Source organism: Halichoerus grypus, chromosome 3 (assembly GCF_964656455.1).
Source record: "Halichoerus grypus chromosome 3, mHalGry1.hap1.1, whole genome shotgun sequence".
Classification (NCBI taxonomy): Eukaryota; Metazoa; Chordata; class Mammalia; order Carnivora; family Phocidae; genus Halichoerus; species Halichoerus grypus.
The window spans coordinates 173,097,752-173,118,009 of NC_135714.1; the positions used below are offsets into that span (position 1 = coordinate 173,097,752).

A 20,258-nucleotide genomic window follows, 5' to 3' on the forward strand; every position below is an offset into this window, starting at 1 on the left:
ACACTAAAATTCTGTATTGTAGTATGGAACATGGATTATAGGAAGCAAGATGAGAAAGAGGGAGCCTAGTCAAGAGGCTTTTATGTAAATCCGGGCAAGAAATTGAAGGTAATTAATAGGGATTAAAAAAATAGAAACTTCATGAGAAATTTCATGGGAAATTTAGGAGGCAGAATCAACATATTTAGTATATAACCAATGTGGGAAGTGAGGGAGAAGTACAAGGATGCCCAATTTCTGACACAGGCCACTGGGTGATCAACTAATTTTCTTCTATATTACTTGCCATTGTATGTAGGTCCACTGTCCACACTTCCTCCATAGCCTTTAGTCTCACAATTTGGGGGAGCCCAGCCATTTTCACAGTGACAATTCTTATTGCTATTACATACCTTCAAAACAATCAGAAAACCACTTTGGTTAATTGTGAATAATGCTCTGCATCATTAACTCAAGAACAGAAACCAAGAAAAAGGACTAAATTCATGCAAATCCACAGTAACTCTTTTAAAGAATGAAAAATTTGTCAGATATCTAAATTCCCCCGTATCTAAAAATCTGGGAAAGTCTCACCTAACCCTCATTCCCTCATTGGGAATTCTCATGATTCAATGCTACTTTCATGAACAAACCCAAAGAGAATATTACCTACCCCATGTCCATGACACTTTTTCTGAATATCACAGTCATAATTCAGAACAGAAGCATTTACACATTGGAAGTTTCTACAAATCTGAAAAAAGAAAATGAAGTAATGAGTAAGGAAAATTTGAACACATTAATCAAGTGCCCAGAAGAAAAGAGCTAGGCACAGATTATTTCATGCTGAATTCCTTTAAACTTTCAAGGAATTACTAACATATTATATATATGAAAATGTACCAGCACTTTGAAAAATGCCATTGGTATTTTGATTGGGATGGCATTGAAAATGTAGAAAAATAAGTGAAATTAACATAGAACTATCAAAAAAGACAAGGATGACACAAAAGCCAAAAACAATGATAAAATTATAATCTATCCTTCCATTCAAATACAGATGTGAAAACTCTAAGTAAAATATTCACAAACAGACTTTTTCAAATCAAAAGTAACCAGATAGAGTTGATAACACTATTATAAGAAAGGTCAATGATAGGAAATCTATTACCATAATACCTCACATAAATTGTCATTATTACAAGATATCAAAACAGTATTCCATAAAATTTAAAACTCAATTTAATTTTTAAAATTCTTCCAAAATAAGAATAAAAGTTTACTTTGTTGATAAGATAAAACCTATCCTTCTAGTATCATGATTAATGATGAATTAATAGAGGCATTTCTATTAAAAGCACTACTGAAAATAAGTCATTATCTTATGTAGTTCTAGAAATTCTGAGATATGAAACACAAATGAGTCCTAAATATTGAAAGAGATATAAAAAGTATCATTACATGAGGAAAATATTACAGACCTAAAGGAATCAGCTAAAAACTTATTAGAAATTTTCCAGTTTTCCAGAAAAAAACTTATGAAAAACTGTTCCTTAGGGATAAGTTAGAAAAAAAGACGAACTTTTCCTAAAGGTTATGGAATGCTATTTTAAAATTTTATTAAGCAACCAACTACACAAAATCAGAATGTTTAAATGCTCTAATGAAATAAAGAATAATTAGAGAATAATGCAATATCAATAGATACCTTTTTTATTATTCTAAAAATACTTGGGTTTCAACATTATTGCAAAGTCAGAGGATCCCCAAATTCTCCAATAACTCAGTTAATTTTTAAATAAGAAATATATTCATGTGATTAGAAATTTTTAAAGTACAGAAGTAATAAGTCACTCCTCACCTGTCCTCCACCCACCCATGTCTCTGAATAAAAATTTCCAAAATACTTTTTTCATATATGCATGAGCTTTAGAGGAGATATTTACCAATAGCTTCTCTATTCAGCTAAAATGAGAATTTTGTTTCAATAACTTACAGTGGATGATTGAAGTATTAAATAAGAAATAAGTAATAAGATGAAATGTGTTAATATCTGGCAGACTCACTTTAGGGAACAGAATTTCTTAGTTCTTAGTAGAAAAGGGTGTTCTGACTGGCACTGTTTACTCTGTGGAATGGGTAGGACCAAACTGGGAGGAATACCCTGATAAACTGCTTGAGTGGGGTAAAGTAAGACCATCCTCCTCCAACACTACCCAGCCTCCACCACCACCACCAACCACAAGTGAAGGAGGGTAGATGAAGTTAACTTTAGGACTTCTTGCTTACTGATTTCAGGATATGACTTTGGAGCCAAAGCTGAACTACCTAGGATAATAAAAAAGGAGCTGAAGAGTTCACTTTTTCCATTTCTTTTCCCACTTAATGTTTAGCTCCTCCCCTAAATAAATGTTGAATAAATATATAAAGCTTGAAACTAATATTACACTATATGTTAACTAAATTGACTTTAAATAAAAAACTGTGTGTGTGTGTGTGTGTGTGTGTGTACTGTCAGCCTGCTCAAAGTCTCCAGAGTCCAGCTTTTGGTAGAGACCAAAAAGAACAGGATCCAACCTATCCTATTTTACCACTATAGAAAATGTTTGGTGTTTCGTTCCATCAGTATATAAGTATAGGTACATACACCAAGCATTTGCTACCCTTGTACATGAATGTTGTTGACATAGTAATACAACACAAAAAGACAAAATTTTAAAACAAAACACAAAAAGATAAATTATTACCATCTTGTTGAAAAGTAAATTGACAGTTTCTATCAAATTTTAAATGTATATATCCCTTAATTTAAAAATCTATTCCAGGAAATCTATCCTGAGATTAGGGGTGCCTGGGTGGCTCAGTTGGTTAAGCATCTGCCTTCAGCTCAGGTCATGATCCCAAAGTCCTGGGATCAAGCCCCATGTCAGGCTCCTTGCTCAGTGGGGGGTCTACTTCTCCCTCTGGCCCTTCCCCCAACTCATGCTCTCTCTCTCGCTCGCTTTCTCTCTCCCTCTCAAATAAATAAATAAAATATTATTTTTTAAAAGTGGATGAGATTAAATGTAGAAGAGTGTTCAGTGCTGGTAAAGTCAACCAACCAACCAACTACAGACAATATAAACTTCTGCAATGTGGTTAAGTCAAGAGTGTATCTATAATGGAATGAAGTAAATTTCCATATAATGACATGAAGGATCTCTGCACTGTGCTATTGAGTAAAAACATTTCAGAACATTATTTAAAGTCTCATCCCAAAGTCTAATGGGGTGGTGGGGAGTATATCCACTTGCAAATGCCCAGAAAGAGAACTGGACAGATATAAAACATAGTGTTAACAGTAGTTACCCCTAGAAAATCAGTTTCAAAAAAGGGGAAATTAATAGAGTATCAGCAGGGGACCTTTATTTTTTGTTCTCCACAATATTTTTGAGTTTTTAGCAATGAAAATGTGATCTTCCCATAATCTTTTTATTTTTTTAAAGATTTTATTTATTCATTTGAGAGACAGAGAGAGAGAGCACAAGGGGGAGAGGCAGAGGGAGAGGGACATGGAGACTCCCTGCTGAGCTGGGAGCTCAACAGGACACCGGGCTCAATCCCAGGACCTGGAGATCATGACCTGAGTGGAAGGCAGACGCTTAACCATCTAAGCCACCTAGACTCCCCTTCCCATAATCTTTTTAAAAAACTTTTTTCCAAAAGAAGAAAAAACTTAGATTGGGCCATGAAATAATATGTAATCATATGCTATTCATAAAGCTCATGCTTAAAACAAAACGACTCTGAAAAGAGTTGGACAAAACTTCTATGAGGCAAACTTAAATATAAAGAAAGTATGATAACAATATCAATTAAGGTAAAATTTAAGACAAAACCATGAAGATATACCAAAGGGACATTTTGAACCAATAAAAGATAGAACTCACAACTAAAATGTAATTAGTCGACAAACTCTGCCACAAACATAGATTCAGCAGTCTTAGTGCAAAAAATGTTATACAAGGGGGGAATGAAAACAGAAAGCTACTAGGAGACTTTTACATTCCTTTCTCTAAATCTTGAACACATTAAGAACAACACATAAGAATGTGAAAGATCTGAAAATATAATTATCAAACACTCTTCAAATGCAATCGGAATATTTATCCAAGAGTGAACATAGAGTCAACTCATTAAACATGGATGTTTCATTCCTAGAAATGACCAAAGATATTAAACCAAGCACCAAATCTGATGTGAACACTTGATAGCTTTTACAGCCATCAGAGCATGCCCAATTTCCAAAGCAGAGTCATTTTCATAGTCAGGATATCTTTTTGCCATCTCTTTCTTACATTTTGGGAAAGGGAAAAGGCATGTTTTGTTGGTTATGATTTTTCAAACCAGGCAATCAAGCACTTTCTGATATAGCAATTGGCTCAGAGAAAAATCTCATAACTTTGATAACACATAAACATTTTTAAGTAATCAAGCATTCCAGTAAACTGAATCACCACTGTCATAAATTTTTCCCACCATAGAATCACTTAGCCTATGAATGACAACAAAAGTCTCTAAATGTCAATGCCGTACTATTCTCAACCGAGCTGACAGAACACTTCTAAACTGACTCTGAAGAACAGGGTTCCAGTTTACCTTCATTTTTTCATTTAATTTTTTTAAACAAAATACACTGCACATGGCTAAAAGTCAAATAGTGCTTAAAGTGTTTATGATGAAACAACTCCACGACTCATTTCTATCTACTCTGCCAGTCCAGCAATCTGGAAGCAACTTCATTTTTTTCTGATAATTCCCTCCCTATTTTTAATTAGTATACTATTTCTTTTTTGCTTTTTTTTTTTTTGGTGGGGGGTGGGCAGGTAGTTTCCCGTCTTTTTTTTTTTTTTTAATTGAAGTATATATATTCATAAAATATTAGTTTCAGGTGTACAACACAGTGATTAGACAATTATATATATTACAAATCACCAAGATAAGTGTAGTTACCATCTGTCATCATGCAAAGTTATTACAATATTATTGATTATATTCCCAATGCTGTACTTTTTATCTCCATGACTTACTTTATGTTATTTCTTGATTTATCTATTCTAGACTTCATCAACTCATCCCCTTTATGATAGATAAGAATTCAGCTTTCTAAGATGAACCCAAATGCCCCTCCTTCATCTTCTCAAAGTAAATATTGCTTCATATTTACACCACTAATATTGGGATATTATCCCATCAGTACATTACACATCACTATTCCCTGAGCAAGTTCAGAACTAGATGAAAAAACAAACAAACAAACAAAAAACAGGGGAGCTGACAACAGGAAATTAATGTATCACCTTTCTTTTCTTTTTTTTTTTTTTTAAGATTTTATTTATTTATTTGACAGAGAGAGACATAGCGAGAGAGGGAACACGAGCAGGGGGAATGGGAGAGGGAGAAGCAGGCTTCCTGCCAAGCAGGGAGCCCGATGCAGGGCTCGATCCCAGGACCCTGGGATCATGACCTGAGCCGAAGGCAGATGCTTAACGACTGAGCCACCCAGGCGCCCCTCATCTTTATTTTCAATAAGGCATTTAACATGACTAAAGCAAACAGCAAAATGGGCTTCCTAATACTGCACCCCCAAAATCAAACTTACCTGCCTAATCACAGGTTGCTCTGGACAACCACAGGCCTCCCGCTACAAAAGCAGAGCCTGCCCTGCTAATTTGATTGCATGGCTGAGAGAGCAGACTAGAATGTACCCTCTCTGCAGGCAGGTAGATCTGAAAAGAGAAGTCAGAAGGGGCTAAGGCACCCATGCCCAGTGTCTTCTCCCAAACTCATTAATTACATCAATGAGTGAAAGAGGGTGTGAAAGAGGAGCACTGAGGCTGAGAGCATTATTTATTTTTTTCCAGCTTTATTGAGATATAATTGATGTATAATATTGTGTGACTTTAAGGTATATAACAGTGATTTAAAAAACTTGTATTCTGAGAAATGAGTGCCACAGTAGGGTTGGTTAACACCTCTATCACTCCACATAATTACCATTTCTTTTTTGTAGAAAATCTTAAATGAGAACATTTAAGATATACTCTTAGTACGTTCAGTATATAATACAGTGTTGTTATCTATGATCAAAATGCTAAATATTAGATTCCCAGAATTTATTCATCTTTAAACTGGAAATTTATACCCTTTGACTAACATCTCCCCATTTCCACCACCTCCTTACTTCGAGCCCCTGGCAATCACCATTTTACTTTCCCTTTCTATTAGTTCAGCTTTTTAGATTCCACATATAAGTTCATACAGTATTTGTCTTTCTCCATCTGACTTTTTTCAGTTAGCATAACAGCCTCAAGATACATCCATGTTGTCAAAAGTGACAGGATTTCCTTCTTTCTCATGGCTGAATAATATTCCATTGTATATACATACCACATCTTCTTTATCCATTCATTGGCTGATGGCCACTTAGGTTATCCTGGCTATTGTAAATAATGCTACAATAAACATAGGAGTATAGATATCTCCTCAAGATCCTGTTTTCATTTCCCTTGGATATACACCCAGAAAGGGGATTGCTGGATCATATGGTAGATCTATTTTTCATTTTTTTGAGGAAATTCCATACTATTTTCCACAGTGGCTGTACCAAGTTACATTCCCACCAATGATGCAGAAGAGATCCATTTTCTCCATATCCTCATGAACACTTATCTCTTGACATTTGATGAGAGCTATATAACAAGGATAAGGTGATATCTCATTGTGGTTTTGACTTGCATTTCCCTAATGATTAATGATGTTGAACATTTCTTCATGTACCTGTTGGCCATTTGTTGTCTTTATAAAAACGTTTATTCAGGTCCTTTGCATTTTTTTTAATTGGATTGCTTTTCTGAGATTGAGTTATATGAATTCCTTACATATTTTGGATATTAGCTCCTTATCAGATATATGATTTGCAAATTTTTTCTCCCATCCCAAAGGCTGCCTTTTCACTTTTTTTGCTATTTCTTTTACTGTACAGAGGCTTTTTAATTTTATATAGCCCCATTTAATTATTTTTGCTTTTGTTGCTTGTGTTTTTGATGTCATATAAAAAAAAAATCATTGCCAAGACCAATGTCAAGGAGCTTTCTTCCTAAGGAGCTTTCTTCCTGTGTGTTCTTCTCGGAGTTTTACAGTTTCAGGTCTTATGTTTAAGTCTTTAATCCATCTTGAGTTATTTTTGTGAGTGGTATAAGATAGGGGTAGAATATCCAGTTTTCCCAATACCACTTACTGAAAAGATTATCCTTTCCTCATTGAGTAGTCTTGTTGAGTAGCCTTGTCAAATACTAATTGATCATATATGCAGGGTTCTTCTTGATTCAATTCCATTGATCTGTGTGTCTATTTTTATGCCAGTACTAAACTGCTTTGATTACTATAGCTTTGTAATATAGTTTAAAATCAGGAATTGTATGCTTCCAGCTTTGGTCTTCTTCCTCAGGACTGCTTTGGCTATTCGGGGTCCTTATGGTTCCATTCAACTTTTAGGATTGTTTGTTCTGTTTTTGTGAAAAATATCATTGGATTGCACTGAATCTACAGGTGGCTTTGGATAGTATAGACATTTTAACAATATTAATTCTTTCCATCCATGAACATAGGATATCTTGCCATTTATTTGTGTCTTTTCCAATTCTTTTCATCACAGTATTATGGTTTTCAGTGAACATATCTTTCATCTCCTTGCTTAAATTTATTCATAAGCACTTTTTTTTTGAAGCTATTGTGAATGGGATGGTTTTGTTTATTTCTTTTTAAGTTAGTTCACTGTTAGTATATACACATGCAACTGATTTCTGTATGTTGACATTGTATCCTACAACTTTACCAAATTCACAGATTAGTTTTAACAGTTTTTTGGAAGTCTGTAGAACTTTCTATTTAAAAGATGATATCATATCATATCAAACAAAAACAATGTCACTTTTTCTATTCTGATTTGGATGACTTTTATGTCTTTTTCTGCCAGACTAAAAGAGTCTTCCTGTTCAGATCCCATCAGTTTACACTGTAAGTTGTAGATTCCACTACTGTCTATTCTGTCCTCTTTCAGTTTTTCAAAACTGGTTAAAATCTTTATCTATTGTTGAGATCTCATATATTTCACACTTCAAGTTTTATTCCCTATTTATTCCTTTCTATTTTGAGAGGTTTTGGCAAATAAAGAAGATAAACGAATATTACAATCCACCACGTTTTACAGATTTTTTTTTTCTCAATAAATATTTTCACTCTGAACTTCATTAATTTGTAATAACTGTGATGGTTATCATCTGTACAGACAGAGTGTCAGATCTGTGGTCAAACATTATTCTGAGTGTTTCTGTGAGGGTACTTTTTTTGGTCAGTTTAACATTTAAATTAATAGACTGAGTAAAGTAGATTGCTTTCCTAACATGGATGGGCCTCGTCCAATCAGTTGATGGCCAGAATAGAACAAAAAGCCTGACCCGCCCCTGAGTAAGAATTACTCCTGCCTGCCTGTCTTCAGTCTAAGGCTGGTTTTATCTTCCTCCTGGCCCCTAAAAGTGTGACCTGTGAGGAGGTGTACTATATACCAAAAGAACTACTTGAGTTTTCTAATTTATCATGACAGAACATGTGTCAGAATGATAGTAAGGGTGTGGGATAATGGTGGAAGGAACATAAAGTTGGATCAGGCCAAATTTATCAAGGCACTTACTAAGTAGAGATTCTGCATTTAATGCTACAGTTCAGGGATTTAGAAAGAGCTTTAACAATTTGTTGGTTAATCAGCTGAAACATGGACCAGAAGTTAGCCCATGCTGAACAAGTTGGAAATGCTAGACGTGTCTTGGTTAAAGGCAGAAGAAACAATTCAAAGGCTTAGGGAAAATTGTAATGTTAAGAACAGGTTTGCCATTTCAGACCCATTCACTCACTCTGGAAGGGTCCAGCAGACACATCTTTCACCGTAACTGTGAGAAACAAATATGTGAGGGGAGTCCCTACAGGCCTAAATTGCTGTATCATCACTCTTATCTGTAGGCCACTTTACATTAGGAATGACAGTCACTGAATTGAAACTCCTAAATGCCATGGGAGTAATTGAATGCCAAGTGGCAGGGGCCAGGTGCAAAGGCACCCAACTGCAAAGGCAAGGTGGATATGGTCGCCATAATAAACAGCAAAGTCAAAGAAGCAATCAGAAAAGTGTGACTTGCAGAGACCTAAGGCATTGGTTAGCTGATCACGCTGCTCCTAGAAATAAAAAGAGAGGAAGCCTACCAGTAAATTTTTACTACATCTGCATAAGCAGAAAAGTTCTAGGTTAAATGAACAAAATGGTGTCATGGGCCCTCAGTCAATTCCCAAACTTGAGCCTTATTACAGACTCAGAACCCCTTACATGAAGGGGAGGATGGGTCCCCTTCAGGTAGAACCCTGATACACTGCCAAAAAGGTATACTCTTAATCTTTCTCCCATCCTTCCCCAACAGGACCTAAGGTCATTTACCAGGGTAACTGGGCATTGTGCAAAAGGAAAATCATCAGACCTCTCAGGAACTACTGGACACTGGCTCTGAACTGACACTGAATCCAGGAGACCCAAAACATCACGGTGGCCTACCAGTCAAAGTAGGGAGCTATGGAGGTCAGCTGGTCAATGGGGTTTCGGCTCAGGTTCTCCTCACTCACAGGGGGCCCAGTGGGTCCCAAACCCATCCTGTGCTTATTTCCCCAGTTCCAGAATGCATGACTAGAACACACATGATCAGCAACTAGCAGAATCCCCACACTGGCTCCCTGACCTGTGGAGTCAAGGCGATTATGGTAGGAAAGGCCGACTGGAAGCCACTAGAACTGCCACTACCTAGGAAAATAGTAAACCAAAAGGAATAAATACCACAACCCAGAAAGCACTGCAGAGTCAATACCACCAATAAGGACTGGAGAGATAATCCAGTTCGACTAAGCTATCTGGCCTGTGCAGAAGACAGACAGATCTTGGAGAACAGCAGTGGGTTATCAGAAGCTTAAGCAGCTGGGGAGTGTAACTGCTGCTGTAGCTACTGTGGTTCTATTGCTTGAGCAAATTCACGTAAACCCTGGCGCCCGGTACGCAGCTGCTGAACTGGCAGATACGGTTCTCTCCACCCTGGCCAATAAGGGCCACCAGAAGCAGCTTGCTTTCAGCTGGCAAGGCCAGCAATACACCTTCACGGTCCCCTCTTAGGGGTACAGCAACTCTCCAGCCCTACCTTGTAATTTAGTTTGTGGGGATCTTGATCAACTTTTCCTTCCACAAGATATCGCTTTGGCCCATTCCACTGATGACATTATTCTGACTGAACCTAGTGTGCAAGAAGTAGCAATACTGTAGCCTAATTGGTAAGACAGTTGCATGTCAGAGGTGGAAAGCAAATCTGAGAAAAAAATCAGGAGTCTTCCACCTCAGTGAAATTTCTAGGAGCCGGTGGCGTGGGACATATCTAGATTTCCCTTCAAAAGTGAAGGATAAGTTGTTACATCAGGCCCCGCTGGCAACCAAAAAAGAGGTAAGACAACTAGTGGGCCTTTTACTTTGGAGGCGATATAGTCCTTATGTGGGCATGTTACTCAAGTCCACTTACCAAGTGACCTGAAAAGCTGCTAGTAGAGTGTGGACCATCCTGCAACAGGTCCAGGATGCCCTGCGAACTGCTCTGCCAACCGGGCCCTTGCTCCAGCACATTCAGTGGTGCTGTCAGTGGCAAATAGGGATGCTGTCTGGACCTCTGGCAGCTCCTTAGAGGTGAACAGCACTACACTACTACTTAGGATTCTGGAGGAAAATCCTGCCATCCTCAGCAGATAACTACTCTCTTTTTTAGATACAGCTCATGGCCTGCTACTTAGGCCTTACTGGACTGAACACTTAACCATAAGCCACCAAGTTACCATGGGACCTTAACTGTCCATCATGAATTGGGTGTTACCTGGCCCACCAAGCCTTAAAGTCTAGCAGGCACAGTAATATTCCATCACCAAATGAAAGTGGCAGATACATGGTACAGCCTGAGCAGGTCCTGAAGGTAATAGTAAGTCACATGAAGAAAGGGCATAAATGCCCATGGTCTTCCTTCCTGCTTAATTGCCCTCTCTCTTCCAGCCTTTAGACCATCAGCTCTTCAGCTTGCCTACTGAAGGTACTGGATCTTAGGACTTGTTAGCTTCCATAATCATGTAAGCCAATTCCACATAAGAAATCTTACACACACACAGTCTATTAGTTCTGCTTCTCTGGAGAACCCTGACTAATACACTGACCAATATTTCTCACTTATGCCTAGACCAAAACCAAACAAATACCTAAAATAATTCAAATGTGCAAATGTTTAGGAAAAGCTTTAAAGCCTTTACCACACTGAGCAGGATGCACAACCCAACAGCAAAAAGGCATATGGGCATCAGAAAGGAGTGAGTATTATCCTACTTCTATTAATTTAAGTCCATTCTAGTGGCTCTCTTTATGAACTCAATGTTTGTATCCTCTCAAAATTCATATGTTGAACGATGGTATTTGGAAATGAAGACTTCAGAAGGTAATTAAGGTTAGATGAGGTCATGAGGGTGGAACCCTGGTCTGATGGGATTAGTGCCTTTATTAAGAGACAACAGAGAGTTTGTGCATTCTTTCTCTCCCTCCACATGCACACTGAAAAGGGGTCATGTGAGCACATAGCAAGATGATAGCCATCTATGATTTCCCATCTCTCTCTCTCTCTATTTCTCTCTTTCTTTCTTTTTTTGGCAAACATACCTAACTCTTCACCTCCCCTCACAGTCATGGGTTAAACAGAGGGTTAAGCACGTGCCAGAGCCTGTATTCCTGTATTCTAGACCCCACCAATCATATTGTTTTATACCTCTGGACATTACAACTGGCCCTTCAAGTTGTCCCTTATATTCCTTTCCCAGGATGTCTTGATTTATAGCTGGAGGAAAAAACAACCCTACCTACCTCAAGGGTACTGGGGAAATATGAGGATTTTTTCCTGTTATATTGTAAATATCTGTGTGCAGTAGAAGGAATAAGGCCAACAAGAAAGAAGTGATATCAGCAAAATGACCTCATAAAACATCCCTCAACAACATCCCCCACCACACACATAATAATTTGAAATCCATCCATGACAAAAGTGCCTTTGCAGGAGATCTGGGAAACCCCTGGATAGTCTAAGGAGAGCCATTTTGAGAAGTTAGGCTTGTACCAGAAGGCTGACTTACCAACCGTGGCTTGGCTATAGACCCAGAAGTAGCTCCATAGCCCAAGGACTTGGCTACAGACCCATCTGGCTTTAGGTCTGTCACCAGCACCATATACCAAAGGACCTGAGAGGAGTCACACCCACATGTGCATCAAGTAGTAGGTATACAGACCTCAGTCCCAGCTGTGGATCCTGAAGTGGTCCATGAACTGGCTTTAGACCCTCTTGGCCACAGTCTGAGAGCCCCTAAAGATAAACCTGTCAAACTTGGATTATAGAATCTTAAAAAATTTTAAATACTCAACTCCAGGCCCCTCCCAGCCACACTCCTTAAACAGGCCTTCTGGCACAGGGATCAGGCAGAAGAAAGTCCTATCTATGCCCCTTGAGATCCTGAAAGGCCCTATAAGCAGCTCTAGCTTCTTCACAGCCACAGTCTGCCAGTAGTCCGAAGGGTCCAGGTCCCAGTGGGAGACACTCTTGTCAATCACCCCAGCATTTCTAAAAGGACCCTATACTTGGCTCTAATCCCTAACAACCACAGTCTGTGAATACACTTGCTGGCACAGGGACCCCAAATGAGACACTCCCAGCTGAACCCCCAGAAAGCCTCAAGGACCTTATACTCCAGCCCCATCACAGCCACACCAACAGATCCACCACCAGATCTGCCAACCAAGGGACCCACCTCCTGCATTCCCAAAGATTCTGAAAGGGATCTATAATCAGTTTCAGTACCTCCAAGCCTTAGTCCACAAGCTGTCCTGCCAGCACAGGGACCCAAAGGCAGATGTCCATTTCTGCACATCCAGAGATCCTGAACTAGCTATATTCTGCTCCAGTCCTTCCCACCAGTCAGAGAGCAGTCCTGGCCACCCAGGGACCCATCCAGTGAACAGACAGCAATCTTCTCAGGTCCCTCCCTGATGGGAGCCATACCAGTCCATGCACCTGGTAATAGGCCTGGTGTCTGAAGACCCAACTGTGGACTCGGAAGCAGACCCTTGTCTCAGGGCCACCCTACTTACTGAACAAGGTACTGGAGGCCGTTCAATCCACTCAGGGACCAGTCAGCATCTGTGCCCACCAAAGCCACTGATAACAAGTCCCCCCACCACAGACCCCACTGTGGAGTTGTAACCAGCTCCAACTCAGCTCAACTAATATTCCAGAGGTAATCCCATCAACACAGAACATAGACAGCAGGGCCTTACCTCATGAAACCAATCTGTAAAGACCAGGAGAGGTGTTTGTTCCTTCAAATACACAGCCACCAATGTAATACTACATGGAAGAATCAGGCGAATATGACCTCACCAAAAGAAACTAGTAAAGTGCTAATAAATGACCCCAAAGAAATGAAGATCTGTAGGTTACCTGACAAAGAATGCAAAATAATCATCATAAAGAAGGTGAATGAAATGAAAGAGAATACAGACTACTAAACAAAATCAGAAAAACAATGAATGAACAGAATGAGCTTAATAAAGAAGTAGAAACCATAAAAAGGAACCAAACAGAAAGCCTGGAGTTGAAGAATACAATGACAAATGCAAAATTTAATGGAGAGCTTCAAGAACTGACTTACTCATCCAGAAGAAAGAATCGGCAAACTCAAAGACAGATCGTTTGAAATTAGCCAGTTAGATGGGGTGTCTGGGTGGCTCAGTGGGTTAAGTGTCTCAGCTCAGGTCATGATTCCCAGAGTCCTGGGATCAAGCCCCACATCTGGCTCCCTCCTCAGCAGGGAGTCTCCTTCTCCCTCTCCCTTTGCCCCTCCCCATGCTTGTGCACACACACTCTCTCTCTCTCAAATAAATAAAATCTTAAAAAAAAAAAAAAGAAATTAGCCAGTTAGAGAAACAACAACAAAAAAAAAAGAATGAAAGAGTAAAGAAAGCCTATGTGAATTAAGGGACACCATTAAATGAACATTCATATCATAGGAGTCCCTGGAGAAGAAAGTGGTAGAAAGTTTATTTAAAGAAATAATAGTTGAAATCTCCCCAAATCTTGGGAGAATATGGACATTCAGGTACAGGAAGCTCAAAGAACTCCATGAAAGATCAACCCAAAAATTACTGAGACAGATTATAATCAAATGTTAAAAGACAAAAATGAGAAGAGAATTTTGAAAGAAGGAAAAGAAAGCAGCAAGACACATCACATACAAAGGAACCCCCATATGGCTATTAATGGATGTCTCTAAAGAAACCTTGCAAGCCAGAACAAAGTGGAATGATATAGCCAATGTGCTGAACAACTATGACAAAAAATTGCCAAGCAAGAATACTATACCTGGCAAAACTGTCCTTCAGAAATGAAGGAGAGTTAAAGACATTCCCAGACAAACGATAAAAGAGTTCATTACTACTAACCCTGCCTTACAAGAAATGTTAAAGAAAATTCTTCAAGTTGAAATGAAAGGACACTAACAATATGAAAACACATAAAACCATAAAACCCATGGTAAAAGGAAATACACAGTTAAATTCAGAATACCTTAATACTGTAATGGTGATATGTAAATCACTTTAGCTCTAGTATAAAACTTAAAAAAATAAAAATAACTAATAACTTATTAATGGATGCACAATATAAAAAGGTGCAAAGCATGACATCAATAGTTTAAAATATGAGAGAATTAAGTGTAGAGCTTGTGTATGCAATTGAAGGTAAGTTATTATTAGCTTAAAATAGACTGTTATATCTACAAAATGTTTTATATAAGCCTCATGATAACCACCAAAGAAGAAACATAGTAGACATGCAAAAGTACACATTACAAAAAAATAAATCACAAAGCAAGACAGTAAGAGAGGAGGAAAGGAACAAAAGAACTGAAAAACAATTAACAATGAAATGGCAATCCATACCTATCAATAATTACTTTAAAAATAAATGAACTAAATTCCCAATTAAAAGACATAAAGTGACTGAGTAGATTTTTAAAAAAAAAGGCTCACTTTAGAAGTAAGGGCACACAGGTTGAAAGTGAAGGGACAGAGAAAGATATTCCACATAAATGGCTATACTTATATCACATATAATAGACTTTTAGTCAAAACTGGTTGTAAGAGACAAAGAAGGTCATGAAAAGGGGATAAAGGAATCAATTCATCATGAGGATATAATAATTTTAGATATTTATGTACCCTACACTGGAGCACCTAAATATTTAAAGCAAATAATAACAAAACTGAAGGGAGAAATAGACAATACAATAATAGTAGTGGACTTCAATACCCTACTTTCAACATTGGATAGATCATACATACAGAAATTTAATAAGGAAACAGCAGACCTACAGAACTTTATAGACCAAAATGGATCTAACAAACATAAACAGAACAGTCCATGTAACAGCAGCAGAATACATAACCCTTCTCAAGCACACACAGAACATTCTACAGGATACAACTTATGTCGGGCGACAAAGCAAGACTTAACAAATTTAAGACTGAAATCATATCTAGTATCTTTTCCAACCACAATAGTTTGAAACTAGAAATTAGTGACAAGAGGAAAAATGGAAAATTCATAAAAATGTAGAAAGTAAACAACAGGGGTGCCTGGCTGGTTCAGTCAGTTAAGCGTCTGCCTTTGGCTCAGGTCATGATCCCAGGGTCCTGGGATCGAGCCCCACATCGGGTTCCCTGATTGGCAGGGAGCCTGCATCTCCCTCTCCCTCTCCCTGCTGCTCCAACTGCTTGTGCTCTCTCTCTCTCTCTACCAAATGAATAAATAAAATCTTTACAAATAAATAAATAAATAAATAAAAGTAAACAACACACTCCTGAACAACCAATCCTGCCACTGCAACAAGATGCATAGACCTTGAGGGCATTATTCTAAGTAAAATAAGTCTGACAAAGAAAGACAAATACCATACAATCTCACTTATATGTAGAATCTTAAAAAAATGTCATACTCAGAAACAGAGAGTAGAATGGTGGTTTCCAGAGGTTGGGGAGTGGGAGAAATGAGGAGACTTTGGTCCAATGGTACAAACTTCCAGTTATAAGACGAGTGAGTTCTGGGTATCTAATATTCAACATAGTGATTATAGTTAACATAGCAGGTTTTTATTCTTTTTCTAACCCTTCACTTTCAACTTTTCACTTTTATTAATTTATGTCATATATAATAAATGTTATTTACATATAAATATATAATATATATAAATATATATAATATTTTTGCCTGGTTTATTTCTTGCCTCTTCTTTCGATTTTAGTAATTTTTTTGCTATATTTGCATTTTTATGTATTCAAATCTGTTATTCCTTTCCTTTACAGTTTCTAACTTTACTTAAATATTTTATAAGACCTTTCTCAGTATAATATCAGATCATTATTCTCTGGTATTTTCTAGTAGATTTTGTTTTTTATTTAATTCCCCTTTAATCTAGGGGAATGTGGAGTGTATACAGTATGAGGTTGGCATTCTTTTTTTCCCCCTTTTATCATTTATTCATTCAGAATCATTACTGTGTGCTGAGTTCTAATGTCATTTTCTTCAGAATGGTTTATTATTTGCCTTAACCTCATTTATAATCTCCTTTAATTTGAAATCTTATTTAAATTACCTATTAAATTTGTATATATTCTAGGGCTTCATTCTGTTTTTTTCTCTTCATGCCTACTGATATTTCTAAGTACTCATGTGTTTGTACTGTCTTGTGCCAATTTTTATTGGTTTTATAATATATTTTTAATATCTGGTCATGTAAATCAATAAGAAAACAGGTGCACAAAGAACATCACCATGGTAAATCAAAAAAGAAGGAATAAATATAGAGAGACAAAAAAAAATTTGACATCACTAATAAGAAAGGATAAAATAAAAAGGAAACCACCAATGAAAGCTTTAAAGTGATAGCTAATCTTGATTATGTTATGAAGAATTTAAACACTTCCCACTGAAAACTGGTTGGAAGGTAAACTATCAAATACTTTTCTAAAGAGAAATCTGGTAAAACTCTATCTAAAACCTTAAAAGTATGCACACCCAGGGCTCCTGGGTGGCTCAGTGGGTCAAGCGTCTGACTCTGGATTTCAGCTCAGGTCATGAGCTCAGGGTTGTGGGATGGCGCCCCTGTCAGGCTCCACATTCAGTGCGGAGTCTGCTTGAGATTCTCCCTCCCTCTCCTCTCCCTCGGCCCCTACCGTTCATGGTCTCTCTCTCAAATAAATAAATAAATCTTAAAAAAAAAAAAAAAAAAAAGACATGCATACCCCATTATAGTAGTTTAACCTCAGAAAACAATCACAATATTCTGAAAGTTTTATTTATAAAGCCATTTGCCTCAGCACTGTTTATAGTAACTACAGCAATTGAGTTTTTACAGTGGCAAAGACAGGCAAAAAATAAAAGGGTCTTTTTGTAAGAAGGAAAGGACAGAATTGGTACTGAAAACTCTGTAGACATTGAGGTAACTTGCAAGTCCACCTGTCTTTTTCACATGTCACGTTATTAGTCAGTTATGTTCTCTCCCCCTCCTCTTCCTCCTCTATTCTCCTCTGAGTTGGTTTCTTCAACTTGCTCAACACTCCTGCTCCCCTATATCTCTTATATATGACTGAAGTTTGCCATAATCCTTCTAGCCCTGATCTTAATTCATGGCATCGCTAAAGAATTCTTACAGTTTCTGCACTACTCTTAGTTATCTTTCTTAATATATATTCCCCCCCAAAAGGAATTTGGCCTAGCTCATCTTCTCATATAGAAACCACTAGTAGTAAGTCAGGAGTTGGCTAATTCTTGCCCCCTATCTGATCCAAACCGTGGTGATGAGGGTAGCAGGAAGCGTGGGTAGATGTGCACTATGACATTTCTAGTACAGAGACACATAAGCATATACACCCACACAATCCTGGCAATCACCTAAGTGCCCCCATAACAGCAGACTGGCTAATAAATTAGAGCACATTGATCAGGGAAAGAAATATGCACAGTATATTGCAACATAGACCAGGGATTATAATAGATGACTGCCAGTGAAATCTGGATAGTAGAATAACAATCATTCTTAATTTTGTCCTTGGTGGCTTTGTATTTTCCAAAATCTCTATAATAAATATAGATTTCATTTATAAATCAGAAAAGAACAACTACTTACTTTGTATAAGGGTCTTTTAATTTTTTAAATTTTACTTCATAAAGAGAAAACACTTTGATTACCTTTCCATTGTCACATCTTGTGCCTTCATTCACCATCCCAGGATCTGGAACATCGGATCCTAGCTGGAAATCCACACCCCAACATTTGGTGCCTTTACTGGGAGTCTGAATAATAGCAGGAACGATTCCAAATACAGGCATGTCCTGTACATTCTCACACTGAAGCTTTCCACACAATGCATTCCTATAAAGATAGAGGAATAACGCAAACATAAAATGCACCCAGTGTAGATACAAAAGGAAAATTACATATTTGGATACATAAGGAAAGTTTACTGATATTTAGTTGAAGGGAATCTCAACAGAAAAAGCATATGAGAGCAAACACATCAAAGCAGTTCTCTTCAAATATGGCAGAGATAAGTGGATGCTAAGATGGGATTAGTAGGGTACCAGGTAGTGTTCATGCTCCTTCTTTCCCCACACCTAATCTCTCTTTACTATCTGTCTAGGGCTCAAAAAAGTCTAAGGAAAAAGTTGTTTATAAATATAATTTTATAAATGCTTTCACACAGAAAATAATAAGCCTATACTAAAGTTCAGTTGTGACTTCTTATAGAGTTATAGTAAGGAGAAAATTAGATTCTGTATTGTAAAATAACTAAGAAAAGACTCCACCCTTCTCGGCTTGGGTTAACTCTTAGTTACTTTAAGACTCAATTCATTAATTCACTAATTCAATTCACTGATTCAGCATTACAACAAGCATTATGAAGGCTTGCCTGACTATAATTCCTATCACCAAGGCTGTGTTAGCTAAATGCCCTTCCTATAACCATTCATAACACACTAAATACCACTAACATCAACTCTTATGATGCTATATTGAAATTTTCTACTTGGCTGTCTTGTGATCCAAGCACCTACCCTACACTTCAATCTCCTCTATGGTATCACTCCCAAGTGATATAGGATATTATTTTCCTTTAACTCACCTAATCCTCTAACTCACCACTCCCTAAAATTTTCATTCTAGATATCATAAAACTATTTTACTTCTTGAGTTAAAAATCTATCTCCTTATAACTTTTCCTCATTGGTCCCAGACTTTCCACATGAGATCACACAGCTAATGTCTTCTCCTTCTTCCGCATAGCAGCCAATTATTATGTAGTTCCTAAATACTTACTTCGACAGAGCAATACCTTACAATCCTTTCTCATGGAACAAGGAAGTTCCCCTAAATACGTTCCAGTCTGTCTCACTGCCTCTTGAAGCACAGTACTCAGAGTAGGGCATGAAATTTCAGTTATAGCCTGACAAGCAAAGAATAAAATGGAGCTCACATTTCCTTTATGTTAGATACTGTACTACTATTAGGCCCAAGATTACAGTAGCTTTTATGGTAACTACATTACATTGCTGATGCCCTTGAACTGGTCACTAGCTAAAACCCCTATTTACTTTTTGCATATACTGTTAAGTCTCCTCTTCCCTCCATCCTGCACTCAAGAGTTAGTGATTTTGTCTCAACTTTACATTTACTCTTATGTCACCATTTATTCACTAGTTAACTTGAATAAAGTGCTTACACTTTCTGAGCTTCAGTTCCTTCATCTGAAAAACAAGAGATAAATAATAATGTCTATCTCACATAGTTGGTTGAAATTAGGTATGAAAACCTCTAAAACAAAACATAGCATAAAGCAGACCTAAGTTAACATCTGTTGGAGCCTACCAAAATTCATGTTGCTATGATATACTTAGAGTTTCATGTGTAGTGTTAGTGACATATTAAAGAGTAAAAGGAAAATACTCAATATATAAAAAGCTGTTACAAATCAATAAAAAAAAAAACCACTTCCACAGAAAAAAATTAGCAAAGATATAAAAAAG

At 37.4% G+C, this 20,258-nt stretch overlaps 1 protein-coding gene across 1 annotated transcript in view; it reads right to left on the reverse strand.

The window, feature by feature from the left end:
- Nucleotides 1-20,258, reverse strand: part of ADAM9 (ADAM metallopeptidase domain 9) — a 155,921-nt gene that overhangs the window by 21,211 nt on the left and 114,452 nt on the right. The window contains exons 16-18 of the mRNA XM_036118917.2: nucleotides 18,423-18,606; nucleotides 653-733; nucleotides 287-392 (exon numbers count right to left, since the gene is read on the reverse strand). Of these exons, the coding sequence (XP_035974810.1) occupies nucleotides 287-392; nucleotides 653-733; nucleotides 18,423-18,606 (371 nt within the window). The remainder of the gene's footprint in view (nucleotides 1-286; nucleotides 393-652; nucleotides 734-18,422; nucleotides 18,607-20,258) is intronic.